Source organism: Peromyscus eremicus, chromosome 13, assembly GCF_949786415.1.
Source record: "Peromyscus eremicus chromosome 13, PerEre_H2_v1, whole genome shotgun sequence".
Taxonomy (NCBI): domain Eukaryota; kingdom Metazoa; phylum Chordata; class Mammalia; order Rodentia; family Cricetidae; genus Peromyscus; species Peromyscus eremicus.
In genome coordinates, this window is record NC_081429.1 from 54,589,007 (window position 1) to 54,609,974 (window position 20,968).

Genomic DNA, 20,968 nt, shown 5'->3' on the forward strand with positions numbered 1-20,968 from the left:
ATGAATCAGCTCTGTGGCTTAAAAGCAGGGCCTGGATCCCATACAGGTAAAACAGTAATTCGCAGATTTGATCCCAAATAAAAGACTTTAAAAGACAACAATCTAGGAACAGCCATGTGTTTCCTATTTGGGAGTGGCCTTCCATGTGCTCTTTGCTCCATCATTCAGTGAAGGTTGAATGCCACAAACAACATCACCATCATCTGTTTTTGCAGCCTTTCCCTTACAACTTCAGGATGAAAAATCACATTCTTTTATAGACCATTGGTTCCATCTTTGGAGGGCTGGGACTAAGACTGAGCCAAGATTTCCTTTCCCAGAGCCTATAGTCCTCAGTGCTAGCTGGCCTCAGACCGAGGAGGTCTGATCTCTTATCCACAGTCTAGCCCTTCACACATCTAAAGAAAGATATTGGACCAAATGCCCTTGGATCCTCTGCTCTGTAGTGAGCATTCTAACACAGGTCTTCTTACTGGTGACTCATCTTTGTGGATGGTATCCAGACAGGGCCAACTTTCTGGATCAGTGTAGACAGCTGCATCTCAGAACGGACAGTGTCCTAACTGGGCTTGAAGCAGCTCAAACTGGTAAGTATTTGCTGTCATTCACCTTGTTCTAGTGGCCTTACTTTTATTACTGTAGCCTAAAACCACGTTGACTTGCCAGGTGCTCGTATAACAGATATAGCCGATTAGAACCAGCAGGAGCACAGAGCCGAGGCTTACATTCCAGCTCACCCACTCATTAGGTGTTTGAGAACTCACGGGGCTTCCCTCTCCTCGCTGATGAAATGGTGGGAGTGTCACTGAACGGGACTGTGGCAAAGATCAGATGGGCCAATGCATATAGAGCTTGCAAAGCAACGGCTGAGCTCCTGTGTGCATTGGGTATTTTGATTTTTCTGTTTTCTGTCAGTTAAAATGTCTAAGGTTGCTTGCTGGTCAGTCTAGTACAGAGCACCAATTTGCTAGTCTGTGTCCGTAAGTCAACTCTATTGTGTGTTGATACTGAGACCTTGGATCCTTCACCAGCTTCTTACATGTCCCATCTGTAATTGGGACATCATGCCTCGTTGTCATGACGACCAGGTAAGATGGTGCATGTACTGCAAACATGAGCAGACTGAGAAAGCAACTGTCAGCACCGTCCTGTCTCTCCTCCTCGTCATCACTGTGCGTGTGGACGGAGGAGCCCCTGAACCCGAGATGCGAAAGCTCAGTGGTGTGGAGTAAAGCGGCATAAACAAATGCAGGTGATACTCACAGATCTGTGACCCCACCCATCCTTAAAGAAAGAACACATCCAAGATGAGAACAAGGAAGACGGGCAAAAACCCGGAAGTAAATAGGACTAAGTCAGGTTCGAATCATAACTGTGAAGTTATGATTAAAGAGCCGCATGAAGCCACAGCTTGCCCACTAGCAACGAAAGGCTCTAAAGAATCCGAACCACAGGAGTTTATTCATAAACCCTCATCCCTTGACATCTTCGCCCACCACCCTCCCAAACACAAATGTAACCTGCCATCGCCGAAGCTCTCCTTTACCGGACAAAGACGAGTGTAACTTAAACTACAAATGCTGCCATGAACTATCTTAAGTGGAAGAACAGACACTTTTTGAAGCTGCTAGGACTTGTCATTGTGGTTTCTAAACAAAGTAGAAAAAAAGTTACCTGCTTTCTGACACTGTACGATCTTTTCCTGGACTGTGTCTGCCGTTTCTATGAGGACCCGGCTTTCTTGAATCATCTGTCACAAAACATCAAACAGCAGCTGTTAGAAACCCTTACCCTGGCTCACTGGGAAGACAGGTGTAGAGAGTCTCTCAGAATACACCCAGGAACACAGGACCAGCGTGAGAGTTGGAGAGAGATGGGAAAGTCTCTGTCCCAGCTCTCAACCAGACACTGAGACGAGAGTCACTTTCTTTACCATTGTCCCAGCTGTGTAACATACCAGACATGCAGTGGGTACAAAATAATAATCGTCGAATAAATGAATACAAATTACAAATTAGTAATCAACACCGTCAAACGTGCAAAGGTTTAGACTTAATCAAACTGTTGATTTACATTAACACCTTCAATTTCCAAGGAGTGGTGCCCAGTGTAATGAACAGTTCATGACTCTAACCATGGCATGTGGAAATCAGGGCCAAGAGAGTGACTGCAAGTTCAAAGCCGCCTGTTTACCTAGCAAAGGTCAATCAGGACTACACAGTGAGTTTTGGGCCAGCCAGGGCTAAATAGCAAGAAAGAAGATGAGAGAATATTCAGGCAAGAGAAACATTCACGGAGGTTGGACAAACCCCACATTTAACACAGCCAAAGCATGTCACCGCTGCTGTCTGGATCTTAACTGTCCCCCAAGGCCCGTGGATTAAAGGCTGGATCCCCAGGAAGGTGCTCATAGCAGGCGGGGGAAGCCACCTGGGATGTCTTCAGGACACTGGAGTATGATCTCAATGGGACTGTTGGATGGAACCCCCTCCTGGGATGTCTTCAGGACACTGGAGTATGACCTCAATGGGACTGTCGGATGGAACCCCCTCCTGGGATGTCTTCAGGACACTGGAATATGACCTCAATGGGACTGTCGGAGGGAACCTTCCTCTCTTTCACCTCCAGCCGTGAGGTCGACGGTTGACGCTGGCACATGCCCTGACTGTTGCCATGCAGCACTCCACTAGAGACCAGGAATCACTGTGCCTGCCTCACCATGCACCAGAACCTCTGAAATTGTGAGCCCCAACAGACCATCTCTCTTCCTAAATCCATCTCAGGGATGTGCTATAGTAATCCAACTAATATATTTACATACTTTCAAAAATATGGATTTTTAAGGTGCAAGGAATCTTAGCTATCAAAACCAACCCCTTTATTTTGTAGGTACAGAAACTATAAGGTTAAAGCTCCTAACCAGTGAAATGGAATTAATTAGTGATGGAGCTACACTCAGAACCCCCATTCCTGGCACGTACAGCCTGTTTCCATTTCTGACTGCCACCCCTGTGATTTTGCCTGTCCTCATGCCCACACAAGAGTGCACAGGCTCACACACGAGAGCAAACCTGCTCTAGCCCACAGGCACAAACAAGGCCATATGCATGATCCCTTACAACCAGATTCAATCTGTTCTTTGGGGGAAAAAAAAACCTTTAAAAAAGATGACTGATGTAGCATGAATCTCAAATGTTCTTATTAATAAAAACAAGCCCGGAGCCAGGTATTGGGGTGAGTGCTGAAAGATCAGAGAAACAGAACAAGCCACATCTTCACCTTGCTAGTTCCTCAGGTGATCCTGTTTCCTCAGACTGAAAGCCTCTGAATCCTCATCCAAATGGATCTCAGCTGAACTGCTGCTAAAAGCTTATAAAGGCTCTAGTTCCTGGTCCTCACACCTTACATACCTTTCTGCTTCCTGCCATCACTTCCTGGGATTAAAGGTGTGTGTCACCATGCCTGGCTGTTTCCCATGTGGCTTTGAACTCACAGAGATTCAGACGGATCTCTGCCTCCTGAATGCTAGGATTAAAGTCGTGTGCTACCACCGCCTAAACCTATGTTTAATATCGTGGCTATTCTGTTCTCTGACCCCCCCAGATAAGTTTATTGGGGTGCACAATATATCAACCACACAGACCGATAAGTTCCTTTGCTAGTATCATAACTGAGATAACTTTCATCTGTGTGGGTCTTACACTCAAACAAGAAAGCATGGTATCATTCTCTAGTAAGAAGCCCTATCCATTGATTTGTGGCTGGTTTTCTTTGAAGCATTTTACTAATGATCCCCTTTGTGTTTAAGAAGAGAGGACATTTCCTGCATTCCATAATGCCACTGCCTCCATAACAAGCTGAGATGAAGAGTCCTCTTCACCAACTCTAATTCTCCTATCCAGACTGTCAATATCATTTCTTATTATGGCTCATGGAGACCTTTCTAATGATGCTCCTATCTTCCTTTAAATATTCTACCTTTCTCTAGTCCCATCCTCTCTTAACTTATCTGACAAAACCACTAATGAAATGTTGCAACCATTGTTCCCATTTCCTAAGAAAGCCCGCTGACACTCGTTGCTTTGACCCTGGGTAGGACTCACCGTGACTGTCAAACGCTAGCCTTGGCCATCATCCGTTTATCCCTGGCCAATTCTCAGTCTTGATTCTCCCCAGCTCAGCATTAACACACCTTACTATCCTCCTTCTTGAGTTCCCTGGCTCTGCTTCTTACTGCCTTTCCATCTCCACACTTCTAGGAAAGAGCCTGGCCTCCATTCTCTTTTCTCCTCTCCGTTAATCACTCCTCTTGGGATAAAGATACCTTATTCCAAGTCTGTACCTTACTCCAAACATTCTGTACCCATTACTGTCACTTCATAGCTAACAAAAGTCCCAAAGGTCCACAATTGTGGTTTTCAAGGTAGGAGGTTCATAGTCCCTATGGCATGAAGTGGGGGTGCAAACATAGATATTTGATATGTGAGGTGAAACAAGACACTTTTACATTTATTTTATCTCGAAAAATGAAAAAGATTGATTGGGCTACCTCACTAAATTAAAGCCTTGTGTTCCCAATATGGTAGCCAGGGTATCGTGGGGAAATAAATTAACTTCATGCTGGAAAGAAGCTGATAGGCAGCTGCCACTCGAATATTTCTTCCAGAGTATTTCAACTTGCAAATGGCTGTAGAGCAGGAAAGTGGGGTCCCGTTTATACTATACTATTCTAGGCTGCATGGACTCCAACAGAGGCAATGAAAACGACCTCACAAGCTCGGGTAAACAGCAACCTCACTCTACACTCTCTGTGATTACTTCCCCAGCCACAACATGAGCTGCAGAATAATGATGGCTTTGATCTGCCAGGCACACGCACAGAACACAAGGAAATGCTACACTCGTTTCTCCTTCCGATATCTTTTATTATGTGTGTGCTATCATATTGTATGCCTGTACAGCTTATGATGAGAATGTTCTCCCAATTTACAGTGAACGCTAAGTACTATTTGTGCTGAGTACTCTGCTTGCCCTTCCCAATCACTCTCGGGCTCAGGCTCAGGTTCAGGTTAGGGAGGCTATTTACTGTGGGCAGCATCATGCATGCTCTCCCACCTTCTGACTTTTCTTGAGATCACCCAAGGAGCCACCAACAAGGATCAAGAGCGGGAGGCAGCAGAGCCGAGGGTTCACATAGCTGCCTCTGCATGGTCCCTTTCTGCTGGTCTATGGTTCCAGAACTTCCTCTCTGCGAGGCAACAGCTCCAGACAGGGGCAGATATAGAGAAGCACTAAGTGCTAGAAATAGCCGCCCCTTACTTCCGCAGGCCTGGGTGTCACCACAGCTTTCCACCGTTGCTAACTGCTGGCTGCTCACCACCCGCTGTAGCCAAGCCCCCTTCTGTCTGCTGACCTTACCCATTTGCTGTGTCTACAACCTCCAGGCCCAGCCCAGCCTGCACATCCTGAGACGTGCAGATCTCAGCCGTCAACAAAGGAGTTTCTTTTTGTAGCAGAAGACCATGATGGGAAGCTACTGCTCATTAAAGCAGAGGAGAACTGGTTGTCGGGTGCCCGTCCCCCATTGACATATCCACAGCACAGTTTCTATATGTAATGCTCAGGAAATATCACAGAAGAGGGGGCAGAAATATTGTAAGAGCTAGACGACCAGGAAGCCTGCTGCGAGACTGTGTCTCCTAGATCCGACAGAGAAGCTGAACCGATGAATGGTAAGTTTCCATCCTATCATGACTCAAAAGCCCTCCACAGACACCAGCTTTCTCTGTAATTCCATTTAAATTCATAGTCACACATAACTTTCTATTTAGAGTCATTTTAAGCACAGTTTATCATGGACAATACTACTTTGTAGACAAAAATAAAACATAAAATAAACCCAAGCTGAGAGCTGACTTGCCCAAAAGCCCAGAGTTCAAGAGATCATTGAGACTAGAACACAGGCATTAAGAGCAGCATACCCAAGCTTACAAGTTACCCTGCAGTCGGTGTTAATGGTTGGGTTTCTACTTCAAGAACAAGTTGGCGATCATCACTTAGCAGCACCTATCAGAATCATGAGACCGTGACACACACCAGTCATTATAAACAGTCTTCCTATGCAATCTAGTTAGAAGTGCTTTTACTCACATCCCTGCCTTTTTAGGAAGGAACTAGAACTTTGGACAGGTTGTTTCTTGAGACTGTTTGAGAAACTATGCAGACCTATTGCTGTTCTTTCGCCCTTAAGTTCCATATACCTGTTGCCTTCCTTCTAGCCAAAAGCTAGGTCTCGGGTCTCCAGTTGTACAGTGGCTCATCTGTTTGAATTGTGGAAAGTCAGGATTGAGCTCTATCAACCTCAGCACATCTGTAATTGGGACTGCTGCTACATGTGTTTTTGCTAACTAGACGAGGACAGGTCTAAAAGGGACATAACAAGCATCATTTGTAGACTGGCATCTTTTTATTTTAAACATTCAACCCTGTGAAGACGGCCAACTCTCCATGAAGTATAAACAAATATACTATTCAGAACACCTGCCAGCTACCCAGAAGCCCATGCCACCTCCCGTGTTGGCAACGATGTGCTCCCGGTACTGGGACTGGCCTCGAGTCACACTCGCAGCCTGATTTATGATGGTGCAGAGCAGCAGAACCTCAGCAGAGCAGACCGAAGGACTGTGTCTCCTCATTTGTGGTGGTGACCATTCTCCTGCCATGCCTGACTTCTACATAAAGGGACATCGTGTTATCTCCGTTGCTCTATTTCTAAAGCAGCTGCCAACTAATCTTGAGAAATTGCTTGAAATATTAGTTTTGACCCAACTCTTATTACAATTTATGTCATTCATAAAAATGGCCAGGCCAGGCGAGGAGATTTTATGAACTGCGCTGGTTTGATGTGAGCCAATACCTGGCAAAAAGTAACTAAAGAAGGGGAGTTTGTTTTGTCTCGTGTTGAGGAGGACAGCCTGTCGTGGAAGGGAAGCACTGTGGCAGGATCGTGAGGATGCTGGCGCCCCTCCTGGGAGACCAGAAAGCCGAAGAGGGAGATGCTGGCACTAGCCAGCATTATTCCTTTTCCTCTTTTATTCAGTTTGGGACCCCAACTTAAGAACAGTGCCACCCACAAGTGGATTTTCACCTTTAATTAATCTTCTTTGAAAAAAAAAAAAAAAAACTCCTTACAGATATATTCAAAGTTGTACCTCATTCCTGCCCTGGGTGTTCCTTGCTCCATTCAAACTGACTAACAATCAAAATTCATCATCACGTGAAAGCTCTCTACCATTTTCAGGCCAGTCTGACTACCTTGCTGCTGTTAACTAAAGTGTTACAAGAATTTGAAGAGTAAAGAGCACAAGGTCAAATGAGGATGCATGTGTGTTAGACCAAATAAACATCCTGAAGCAGTTGCTGGTTGATGCATCCTTGATATCCAAAGTTGTGAAGAACCTGGTACCAGGTAGAAAGTGTCACCCCTCAAGGTGACAGCAATTATTCCATTATACAACACCCCCCAATGTGTCAGAAGGCATTACCAAGAGTGAGGAGGTTTCTATGCACTGAGCTTATTATTCTAAAATAGCTAGCTCTAGCTGAGCACACACAAGTGCATATCTATTTTTCCTAAGTTCTATCGCTGTGTAAACCAATAGACTTTTTGAATTTCAAAATAATAGAAAATTTACATCAACTTTACAATGAGACAATGATGGGAGAAGAATAACTTTGATTGACTGATTGGTTTCAACTTAAATTGCTTTCAATAAGCAAAATTATATTGTGGGGAGAGGAGAGCTGGAGAGCTGGCTCAGCAATTTAGAGGACGCGATGCTCCCTTCAAATGTGGATTCCAGCACCCAAGTCAGACCGCTCCCAGCCTCCTGTAACTCCAGCTCCAGAAGACCCAACACCCTCTTCTGACCTCTGCAAGCATATGCACTCATGTATACAGATACACACACCAGAGAGAGGAAGAGAGAGACAGACAGAAAGACAGAGATAGAGACAGAGACAGACAGAGACTACTTTAGGAAACTGCAGACAACCTTTTTCCATCTTGAGGCTATCTTTTGGCACTAACACTAACATAAGAGAGCATAGTTAATCCAACACGTTATTCTTGGCTCAATTGCAATACTCTCCACTAGTTCATTTGCCAGATATGATTAGATGGCAGTTCATTCCTTTTTGCCACATTCCTTCTTGTGCCAGCACAACCAGCTGCTTTCCATATCACAACCCAACCGACTTAGTCAACGATTAATCCTCCACTCATGCTCTGGGTTGTCTGACATCCTCATCATCAAAAAATCTGTTCCTTTGACCAGAGTAAAGCTTTAACTTTTATGCTAATGTTAAAATAATTCAGCCCAGAAGTCACCTTTGAAGAATGCTCTGGTTTGCATTTTTCAGTTGCAATCCTCTATAGCTAATCCACCTCTGAATGGTGCATTCAGAACACAAACTACCCCAAAAGCTCCCATGTTAATTTAAAACACATAAAATGTTAGAACATATTAAACAAATACTTCTTGACTATGCATGAAAAATCAGGCTGGTGAAACAGTAGGAAAGTAAAAACTCAGCCATCCAAAGAGAAAAGCACACAAAGCATTTTCCTTTCCAAATTATTTGCAAACGCAATTGTGCCAAGGGCCAGAGAAGCCAGGGTAGGATGGATGAGGAGTGTGGAAGGTGCACTGTGGGTCCCCTTGAAGTCTCATCGGTCTTGAGAGCTCATCTCAAAACATAAAGTAATAGGTGATGACTCTCAGCTGAGTATCACTATTCTTTCCCCTCTACATTGTAAGTTTTACCCTCCCATTAGAACTACCCACTCTGTTAGGAAAAATCCTAGCACTTCACACAGCACCTTACATAGGACAGGCGTCCGAAATGTGTTCGTTCCTTGACTAACAGAAAGGCTAAGGACATGGACACACACAGGTCCAAAGAGAAAGTCCTGATGCTGTGCGTAAAGTCAATAAATGAATGCTTTCTTAATAAAACCAGCTTTGCAAAAGGTAAAGACCAGAAGCTGGACTTGCACCGCTAGAGAAGGAAGACTAGGAAGTTTCTACAAGTGGTGTGGAGCAGAAATCAAAGGGTGGAGAGTGAGAAGGTGGTGGGAAGGAAGTCGGAGTGACTGAAGGAAGGCATGGGAATAGTAAACAAGGCTGGCAAAATGGTCCTTCTGCCTGAGTCTGCAGGAAAGGGAGTAACTCACCCAGGCTGGCATTGAAGAGATAAAACAGAAGTGGGATGCTCCATCACCAGCTAAAACTACATTGTTTGCATTAGTAACAGATGCCTGCAGCTCTTGTTTAATAAACTAAAATTGATTGTAACATATTGCATGCTAACATTGTTTTAAAGAGAGCAGTATGGAGCAAACAAGGTCTCCATCCTCATGGAGCACACATTCAAATTGAGGGATTAAGAGAAGATAAAGGAAATTATTTTTTAAAGCTTGAGTAGATTACTACTCAACATTTCTGAGTAGTGTGGTGTGTTGTGGAATATTACTTGAATTATGTAAAGATGTGTTACATTTGTTTATGCTGCAGAATATTACTTTAACTATGTAAAGATGCGTTGCATTTGTTTATGCTGCATTTGTTTAACTATGTAAAGATGTGTTACATTTGTTTATGCTGCATTTGTTTAACTATGTAAAGATGTGTTGCATTTGTTTCACCTTGCCTGCCTAAGGCACCTGATTGGCCTAATAAAAAGCTGAATGGTCAATTATTAGGCAGTCGATGGATATGCGGGGCTGGTGGGCAGAGGAGGAATCTAGGTGAGGGGGTGGGGAGAAAGAGAGGGAGACACCATGGGCCAGCCAGCCAGGCAGCTGCCAGTCAGCCAGACACAGAGGAAACAAGAAAGTAGGGCATACAGACTGAATAAAAAGTAAAAAGCCCCGAGGCAAAACACTAATGAAGAGAAACAGGTTAAAATAAGTTATAAGAGCTAGTGGGACAAGCGTAAGATAAGATCAAGCATTCATAACTGATAATAAGTCTCCATGTCATAGTTTGGGGGCTAGTGGTCGCAGAAAGCCTGCTACAGTGGTGGGAAACACCTAGGATGAGACAGACTGACTGGGACTGGGGGAAGGGGCTTAGTAGTTGGCGAAGGGTCTCTCAGGAAATGACTGGCTAACAATTAAGAGATAAGATGCAACCTTCCAGGCAATAAAAGAACATTCCAGGAACAAAATGCAGTGTGATTCATAATGGCCTGGAGGCCAGAACCAGTTTGGTCTGCGGGAGAGTGAGGAGGGAGGTAAGGCTGCAGAGGTATTAGATCACAGAGCTCCCTATGACGTGTCAGTAAGCACTTTCCAACTTATTTCAATCTGAAGCCACAACAGAATTCGATGAAGTGTTGTGACATGATCAAGTCCATGTTTTTACATGATTACTCTGGGTCTGCACATTATCTCAGGAAACTTCTTCAAAATAAACACAAACACTAATGAACAGCAGAAAAGATGCCCACCAGTACAGCACAGCCCTGCAAAATGAAAAAAAAAAATGTTTCCTTTTTCAGGGTCAACGGCATCATAGGTACATCCCTCCTCACCCTTTGAAGCATCAAAAGATGTAAAGACATTGATAGTGTTCTCAATCACTTGTAGTGTACCGGTTGCACAATTTGGAGCTGGTTATTTTCATTCAATTTCCTACCAAAATGAGCAGTCATTTCCACAGGGAATTATAACTGAACTCCATTTAAGTATTTCTGCTTTTAATGGTAAACTATTTCAGATTTCGTGAAAATCTAGCTTTGCCTATAATTATAAGCTGTGTTTTAAAAACAGACAAGAGAAAGGCTGATACTAAGATTTTGACTTATTGGGTAAAACAGAAAGGACAAAATGCCATCAGACACTTAGGATGTGGAGCAGACACTGTCCAACCACAGCCCAGGAGCCATTCTGCTCGATGCAGACCCAGCTCCCAGGGCTGGCTGCCCTCACAATGGATTATTTTCCTTTCTTAGCTTACAAGGGAATAAGTGATGTCTACTGTCTGTCTCTATGGCAACTGGTACCCTAATTTCACCTCTTAGATGGCAATTATACCTATTCACTGAACAGCTTTCAATCCCCACTTTTATGATGAAAAAATTGATTTCACAGAAGACTGTGACACAGGCAGTAGGTGAGCCTCCCCAGGCAGGCCCCATCCAAGCGTTTGTGTGCAGACTGCATTCAGTGGGGGTTTTTCCATTTCATTTAGAAAATGTTTATACCAGATGCTTTTCTCCTAGTTATTTTTAATGGTAAGATATTAGCATTTTCCTCACTGACAGTTATTTTATTCTATTATCAATTCATCCTGTTTGTTAAAAAGAATTTGGTAAACACAGGAAGCATATAGAAAAGAAGAAATACAAAAATAAAATTCACTTATGACAAACAAAAGTAATCACTGTTAATGTCTTCCTAGCATTACATGTGATTTGTATGTACATGTGCATACAAATGCAATTTAAGTTGCACTGCATGTGCATATACATACAAATGCAACTTGAATCTCACTGTACATTGCTGTGGGATGTCCTGTATGGCAAATGTTTTGGTCTGATTGGTTAGTAAATAAAACACTGATTGGCCATTAGTCAGTCAGGAGGAAGTATAGGTGGGACAAGGAGGAGGAGAATTCTGGGAAGTGGAAGGCTGAGTCAGAGAGACACTGCCAGCCGCCGCCATGACAAGCCGCATGTGAAGATGTTGGTAAGCCATGAGCTATGTGGCAAGGTATAGATTTATAGAAATGGGTTAATTTAAAATATAAGAACAGTTAGCAAGAAGCCTGCCACGGCCATATAGTTTGTAAGCAATATAAGTCTCTGTGTTTACTTGGTTGGGTCTGAGCGGCTGTGGGACTGGCAGGTGAGAGAGATTTGTCCTGACTGTGGGCCAGGCAGGAAACCTCTAGCCACAGTACATACATTATTTGCACATGCATATGCATACAAATATAATTTAAATCTCACTGCACACACATGATTACAACCAGACTGCTTCACAAAACATATTGAATTATCCTCCACACCATTACTATTCCTCTAAACAACTGATTTTGACAGCTTCAAAGGAGTCCATTTGGTGGATTCCTATCTTTTAAAAAATGATTTTATTTTTATCTGTGTATCTGTATGAATTTATGCCACATGTGTGCAGGTGCCCATGGAGGCTGGAAGAGAAAGTGGGATCCCCTGGAGCCTGAGTTACAAACAGATGAGTTTCCATGGATGAGCTGGGAATGGAACCTGGCTCCTGGGCAAAGGCAACCACAGCTCTGAAGGACTGCCGAGCCATCTCTCCAGTTCCCGGGTTCCTGTCTGGAATTTAGCTAATCCCTCCATATCGACATTTTGAAAATCCAATATTTATGCAGATATAAATCCTAACAATAAATCTAAAAAAAATGCATAGATCAAATGAACAAGGATTTTAAGTTGTTTCATCCAACTTTTCTCCAACAATGTATATAGCATTTATTTTGCACTATAGGCAGAGAAATAAAAGTATTGATCTTCTTAAATTCCCCGTGTGTGTGTGTGTGTGTGTGTGTGTATGTGTGTGTGTGTGTTCACAAGTGTGTGAATATGCACATCCTTGCATACATAAGCAAGGGCTGCAGATTAACATTGTTCTCTACTGTATTTTGAAGTGTGGGCATATCTTTTATGGAACCTGGAGCTCACTGTTTGGGCTAAAGGGCAGACCAGAATGCTCCAGGGACCCACTTGTCTCTACTCCCCAGCACTGTGACCACGTGTAGTATGTTATGTGGGCACCAGGGATTCAAACTCAGGTCTCCAGGCTTGCACAGTAAACACTTTGCCCACTGAGCCATCTCCCCAGCCCTTTGTTTTCTCACATTTCTGATTAGAAGCACCATGATTAAAGGGGCAGGGCATAGCCAATCATTTGATGGAAGGGGGAATATCTGATTACATGACTTTCAAGATATAGGGTCTCATTATTTTATCAAGACTGGATCGGTCTTGGTCTTTGGGGCTCAAACAACTGCCTTGCCTCAATCTCCTGGAGCAGTTGAGACTATGAGGGCATACCACCATGCTTAATTTAATATATTAACTTAACTAATTGGAAACTTATTTTAAAGGTAAATGTACTCTATATTTCATTGATAGTCTTTTAGGGGGAAAGGGTTGTCAATCAACTTCTGTAGTGGAGTCTGTGCTGTCCCCTGGTGTCCAGTCTCTCCTACTTCTTAATAATAGAAGAGACAACTTTTAGTCCCCTTGAAATGACATTTTACATTGCTTTTTGCAATTAACTGTGGCTATGTATCAACTCCAGGCTAATGAACAGGAAGAAAAAGTAATATTTTTCTTGTCTATAATTCCAGAAAATAATATCTTAAAAGAAGGAGGATGTGTCCTTTCCATCATCCCTGGTGGGTGGACTGCAGAAGTTACAAGTACAGTATAGGCAGCCATTTTGGACCTTGACGATAAGGACCATACTCCCATACTCTAGTAATAGTAGAACAGATAATTAGAAGGAGCCTGGGAGCCTAAGAACTTGGCAAAAGAACTCCCCCATATAATTGCTGTCTAAATTTCTGAATGAAAGTTTGCATTTTAAAGCTATAATTGGGTTGCTGTTTAAAAGATACAGTATTTTATTTTTTATTTTTCTTTATTCTCTGAAAATTTCATATATCACGTGTGGGAGAACTTATTCTTGATTGATATAAGAAGTCTCCACATCTTTCTACTCTTACTGGTTTGCAAGCACTCTTCTAGTTAAATATGTTTATTTATTTATACCTAATTAGGTATGTTATACACTTTGTCATTTGCTTTTTAATTTTGTTTATACTATGAAACACAAAAATAAAGTTATCCCCAAATCTAATCACTACATAAATTCTATTATATAGTCAGAATAAAATCAGATAGCATCATTAGCTTCGAAATGCTTACAGGCACGTCTTTTGTCTCATCCACCACTGAGAGCTGAGTCTCTCCCTGCCAGGAGCCATCATCCAGAAGAAAAGGAGGCATGCTTCTGAGGACTGGAGAAATCACTCTTTGTCAAAGCAAAGACTGTTCTATCTGCCACGTCCTCAGAGACACTGAGTGATGAGCTCTGGCTGCCACCTCCACCAACGTTCTACAGGCAGTAACTGTTCTAGTCATCGGCATTCTACCCAAGAGCCTCGGCTTTTAGGGCTTTCCACGCACACAGGTAAGAGATGGGAAATTGCAACTGCAATAGCCTACCAGATCGTACGCAGCCAGCATCTTCTTCTGCACATCTGGCATTGCACCCAGAGGCTCAAGGTAAGGAAAGCTGTCCTTCATCACAAGAGACACGGAAGGAACACTGTCGCTGGTGATGAGACGAGAGGACAGGGTTAACAGGCACTGTTTCAGACTGGCAATTGGAGGGAGTCCACACAGCTCCTTAACAGACACTATGGCGTTCTACGGGGAGAAAACACAGAGTCACATGTCTGACCACATGGCACCACACCCCAGTTTACACTCAAGCAAATTCACCAAATTATACCCTTAGACACATGTGCAGTGAAGGGCAGCCTGGCTCACAGCCAACCCAAGCTGCTAGACATGCAGAGATAACACAGATAGCTGGACTCGCAGCCTGAACCATTGGTCTCAGTGTTTACCAACGGCCACAGATACCCATCAAAAAAACAAAGGAGATTATGGCTTGAGGCCGCTCAGTGCTTTTCAAACATAGCAACTGAATCCACACACACAGTAGCAGTGCCTGAATATGAATGCTTCATTCAAATTCAGAAAAAAACATCATGCCATGGTATTAAATGACATCTCTGTTAGCATCTCGAGGCTCTGAGCTATCATTGCTCACCAGCCTCCATCTGATCAGCCCACAAGGCTGCCTGATCACCCCATCAGAAATGCCCCTCGCACACAGAAAATGAATTGTATGGGCATCTTATTCATTGGCTTACAATCTTTAACAAAACTGCGACATTATAATATTATTAAAATATCTCTTACATTCAAAAAGCCTGGCCCTGAGAGCCAGAGTTAGTAATACACCTTGAGACCAGGTAGGACTGATGCCCTTCTGTGTACCCTGCTTCTAAGAAAGCAGTGTCACAACCATCCTTTCTTGCTGTGGATTTCCCATATAATCAACTTTTACATCTAAGCTAATTCATAGTTTAATCTGAGATTGTCTTCTCTCCCATGCTCCCAAGGGTAATGCATGTATGGTATGGTAATACATGCTGGAAATAGCAAATAGGTCGAAGGCAACCTTACAAAATGAATATCTGCCATACATGTTGAAGACAACCTATGGACATTGCTTGTTTGCTCTCTGGGTCGGCCGGGGTCAGATGGAGCCAGTGACTTAATCCCTTGTAAAGCTCTATTAAAGGTTTCTGTTAAGTATCCACCCATGTGATGCTTTTCTGTGCTATTCAATTATCACACAGCAAAAGCTCTTTGTTGGGGGCACACAGGGACAGACATACACAGGGGCGCGCGCGCACACACACACACACACACACACACACACACACACACACACACGGGGCAGGGGGGGGAAGATTCACAAGACAGACAGGCTAAGAGTTAAGGTCCTATGATGGACAGACAGGAGTGACAGAAAACAGAGGGAGAAGAAGTCGATGATTCAAGTCTGGGCTCACTCTTGGTTAAACTGCACCATGGGAAGTACTTTTTAATTTTTTTTCCTTAATGAGACAGTGACATGCTTTGGTTACTCTAGGGCTATTATTAATGTACTCAAACTGATGCTAAAGTAATAACTTGGAATAGAAATCATGGCTGCTTTACATTTATTAATAATGATCATCACCTAACCTCCTGAATGTCTCATGAATTTATTAATTACCATGGTATTTTTATTTTTTTTACCAACTATCCTTTACCCAAATGACTTTGTTAGGGAGCCATGAATTATTAACACTGCCTGCAAAAGCCTTATAAACTGCTCTTCTTCCTGTGTATGTGCATGTGGTGGGCATACATGTGTGTTTGTGCATGTGTGTTTCTATGTGTAAGCACATATGTTGTATGCACGTGTACATGTGGGGGGCATGAATGCAGGGACTTGGGTGTCTTCTCAGATCATCCTTTATATATTGAGGCAGGGTCTCCTACTGGACCCAGAAATCCTGGGTTTAGGGAACCTAGCTCACCATCCTGTTCCAGTGACCCCGTCTTGACCTCTTGCCTGCACTGGGCTTACAGAAGGGTCATCACATGCACCCACCTTCTAGGTGGGTTCTAGGGATCCAAACTCCAGGCCTTGTGCCTGTTCAGTAAGTGCTCTTCTGGCTGAGCCCGCACCCCAGCCAAATACCTTCCTCAAGATGTACTCTAAAACTGTGAGATAGACGCTGTTTAAGAATTACACAGAAACAGGGTCGACTCTAATACAGTGAGGTATAGAAGGGCTTTACGACAATGTCAGCTTTACGTAAGAGAAGATTGCATAGAGATAACAGCACATTTGGAGCCTATTTTTAACGAAGTGGTTAAGCGACCCACTTGGAATCAAATACATACGTAATCTGACTACAGGTACTCATGTGAGAGTTTTCATTGCACTATTTCCCTCCATTTGGCTATTTGAAGAACTTCTCTGTGGGTTAATATTAATATTTCCCTAAGTCACGGATTGGTGGTTCTGCTTCACGTGAATTATAATGGGTTTTGGCATCAGGCACTCTCGGATTTAAAGTCTAACTCTGTTGCTTATTAACTGCATGATTTGATGTGTCTTTTAATGTGTCTGCTTCCCTCATGGCAAAGCTCCTGGATGGGTTAATATTACTGTAAAAATGGTAGCTAAAGGAATAAAATAAACCGAATGACTTTCACTTTGCAACGTAAGATCTTAGTGAATACCTGTCTGTTCGTGTCTTTAAAATGCTACCCAGCATTTTGCACCACTAAGTGGCCAAACTCGGTCTTGCATTCACAATTAGAAACACCTGCTTCATCACGGGTGACAGGCAGCACGATTCACTGGTGCATAGATCAGCACAGTATTTCTGAACATTTACAAGCCAACCATTAGTAAACCCCAACAGTCACTAGTTTAAATGGGTGGGAATAGCAGAGGCTGCGGGGGGGGGGGGAAGGTGGGGCTGCTTTCCTACCTGCATGTTTTCTCTCAAGTCTATGGCTTCTCGTAAAGGATGAACTGCTATTTTGAAGATGTCATCTATGGTTTTAAGACCAATATTCCTGAGCATGGTATATTCTCGAACTTTCTTCCCCATCCGCACAGAAAGGCTGCGCTTCTGTGCTTTTCCTCCTCCACTTCGATTGGTTATTGCTATGTGGACAAAAAGGGTCACGTGCTCCATGATATCCCCCACAAAGGAGCGCAGGGGGACATGCCGATATCCGGGCTGCAGACATTCGAACGGTATCGTGTATTGTCCTATGAACTCATCCCCAATGTAGTCATCATCCAAGACAACAAAACGGACCATGGTCAGCTCAGGAAGGTTGACTTGAAACTCGAAAGTTTCATCAAAAATGGGATTATCGCTGTTCTGTTGTACAGTCTTAGTTCTTTGTTCGGAGCAATCAGCCGGAATCCCGTGAATCTCTACACAAACATAGGGGTCTATGACATCCCCTTTGGCACAAGCTCCCTTGGGCTTTGGGAAGTTCTGTCCACTGATGATCTTGATGTGAAGGACCAGGGGAGACACCCCGGGTACAATGCCTTTTGTATTGGCGCTGAAGTATGAAACTTCGTCTCGCATGATAGATGGCCTCAGGACATAGCCACACCCTCCGTTTTGAAGAAACCAGCCAGTGTGGAGGTCCATCATTGGACCCGGAGTCTGAAAATTCATTGCAACAATCTGACAGCCACAATTCCAGAAGTCCTGTGGGTTCAAATTACTGGAATCTATCCGCATGGCACTAGGGTAGATCCTTGATAAGAACTTCTTGTTGTAATTCACAAAATCCTCGGGGTATTCATTTGCGATTCGGCTGGCCTCTGTTTCACTAAATGAACAAATTTCCCAGTAATTTTGGGTTTTCATAGACAGTTCGAAATCCCTGTACTGGACAGATTTACAGATGGATACCAAATCAGAGAGCTCCCGGCAGAGCCAAATATGCTTCTGCTCACCATTGTAATCCCCCGACATCCTCCGAGACATTTCAGCCTCTTCATCCTCATCGGTGACTTCCCCTTCCAAGAGATCTGACTCCGGAGGCAATTTCTTTCCTTTCACAATGATCATATTTTTTAGTTTTTCGGGTGATGGGAGGTAGGATTCCGACGACAAAGGAGCCTCTGTATAGAGTTTACTGCCGAACACCTTTCTTATCTGCTGAACCATGACTTTCTGCTGTGGCAGAGAACAGTGATTCCCCAAGCAGAGAATGAGCGGGTACTCCGAAGCAACGAAGGCAAACTTATTTATCACCTCTAGCACGCTTCGGAAGGAAAGGTGCATGGCCATGTTGTTTCTGTTACAAAGGATGGGCTCGTTATCTGAACCATCACTCACATCAAGCTCAATGCTTCGACAGCCCATTTTCAAAGCCCTCACATACCCGTTGATATCAGCCGGTCCCCTGAACTGATCTTCTATCAGGTAGGTATTATGTGACGCATTGATGTAGTAGTGAGATAAGGGTTGGGTCATATCTTGGGCAACCTTCTTTTGTTCTGGATCAAAAATGTCACACTCTGGAGATAATAAATACTGGGTAAAGCCATCAATTGCGAGAAACCCTTTCTGACGGCCCTCTTCAGAAAGTTCATATCTCCTAATGATGTCCAAGCACATATCCTCGGTGATGTGGCTGACCCCTTGCTCAGCTTCTAAAAAGAGCATGAGGTCATTGGCATCTAGATATTCTTTGTTCTTAGATATCTGCACAAGTAAGAAATACACTTCCGGCCGGGTGCAGAGTTCACAAAAAGCTTCACAAAATTCCTCTTCTGTCACCCGGGTAGTTAGTTTTTCTTTGCTCTTCTGGATTTCTTTAAACTTTAACCTGATCTTAGATTCCTTCAGAGTAGGGTTGAGTTGTTTTATTAACTCCACGGAAGTGTCTTCTAACATTATCCCATTCCCATCAACATCCGCGGCCTCAAACACCGTTTTCAGCCACATGAACCGTGGTGTGTTCTGGTTACCCTCCATAAAATCAAGTGGTTGCTTACTGCGCGAGACCAGGTACCGTAGCCCTGACACCCAGATGTTTGCTACATCTGCCGAATTGGCAACTAGGTCCAGGGGCTCATAATTTTCCCCATGGAGTATAGAGAAGGCGCAGTCTTCACAGATCTGGTCAGCAAGGCCATTGTTTCTGAATGTCTCCGTATTCTTCCCCAGCCTGATCTCCTTGATGGCAGAAATGTCCAGCTTGGCTTTTTCAAGGTCTTTCTTGGAAGGTTCCCAGCGGAGCGCCTGGAGGTCTGTGTCTAGGGTGAAAAATCGGTTGTAGATGCGGGAGTTTGGCCGTACTTTCTTCAGCTCACAGCCAGCCTGCATGAAGCTGATGCAGTCATGGGCGCTGCTAATCTTCTTCTCCGAAGGCATGCTGCTGAAAGACACTGTCTTCTTTCTTCCTCCACATTTTTGGTTCGAAGGATCCTAGAAAACAATCAGAAAAGAATGATCAATTCAGTGACACTCTACAGAGACTTCTCAAACTCTGTACAGATTGTCTGGTTATCTGCACAGAAGCTTGCCTGAAATTGACCTTTGCACTGTTTCAGAAGACAGATTACTGAGAGAATGCCTATCATTGGGCTCCAAAAGAAACGTAGCTTACAAACCCATGTGTGCCCTCCAAATTAAGATAAATGTTAAGAATAAAACCCAGCTTCAGCTCATCTGAAGCCATGCTAGGTACAGTTTCTTAAGAACGTCTACCAACAGCACACCAGACAGCGTCTACCAGGCTGTGGTCAGCAGGTGACATGTGTCCTAAGGCTCTTTCCTTTTCACTTATCATCCCTCCTAAACTGAGGGTCCTGTCCTCTGAATACTCACAATTGCAAGATGATGGATTTCATCTTAATCTTGGACTGTCTACTGTACCTGTTGCTGCCAAACTCATTTGCACTGAGCATATGACCTCTTCCACTTAAAACTGGATAATTCTTCATTTTAATGAAGTTTAATAAAGTTCCCAACTACTATTCTCCCAGGAACATATTTCTAAAATGAATGTTTAATGTGCTTAGAGTACTGGATCTCATAAGCACACCAGCAAAGTAGGAGTATGGATGCTTCATAAGACATTGTCCTCAAGGCGGGAGAAAAAAAAAAAGTAGTCCTTGAGTTTTTTTATTCAACTCACTATATATATTATCTGGGACAAGTCACTTAACCTCTATGGATTTTAGTTTCCACTCCTCAAATAAGGTTTGAATGCATAATGTTTATATTATTATTCAGTGTTATCAGGATACTCAAAAGAGGAAATCCCATGCCTGTTTGGTTCATAATTGGTAAATCCTTATAAAGATTATCTTCTGGAGATTATGTTTCTTTACCTGCTGTGCCGGTAGGAACGTTCACAGGCATCCACTGGAATACTGGGAATCAGCAAGAAGTTAACTCATGCTTGACTCCTCAGTGTTTAAGAGAAATCTTCAACAGTAAGTTGAAAATATCTTGAGACATCCTGTGATGTCATCACTTTCAGCACTGAAAAGCATAACCAAGGCAATCCAGGATGTCTCATTGCCAGCACCTTTTAAAAGAGAATTTGCTCTCTGGGGCAATAGCATCATCAATCCATCCAGCCCACATAAGCCTGTCTACCCTATATTCTGTAAAGGCAGGGTGATTTATTATTTAATTGGCTAAAACTCTGCAGGCAAAAGGAAAATAAATTTTGCTTTAGTTATGGTATGCCAGTGGGATGATTCATGGACTCAACTTCATATCAGATC

At 43.3% G+C, this 20,968-nt stretch overlaps 1 protein-coding gene across 1 annotated transcript in view; it reads right to left on the reverse strand.

Moving 5' to 3' along the window:
• Plcl1 (phospholipase C like 1 (inactive)) overlaps positions 1-19,652 on the reverse strand; it is a 62,625-nt gene extending 42,973 nt beyond the window's left edge. The window contains exons 1-3 of the mRNA XM_059278470.1: positions 17,184-19,652; positions 14,281-14,484; positions 1,675-1,750 (exon numbers count right to left, since the gene is read on the reverse strand). Of these exons, the coding sequence (XP_059134453.1) occupies positions 1,675-1,750; positions 14,281-14,484; positions 17,184-19,604 (2,701 nt within the window). The 5' untranslated portion in view covers positions 19,605-19,652. The remainder of the gene's footprint in view (positions 1-1,674; positions 1,751-14,280; positions 14,485-17,183) is intronic.
• Positions 19,653-20,968: the final 1,316 nt, after the last annotated feature.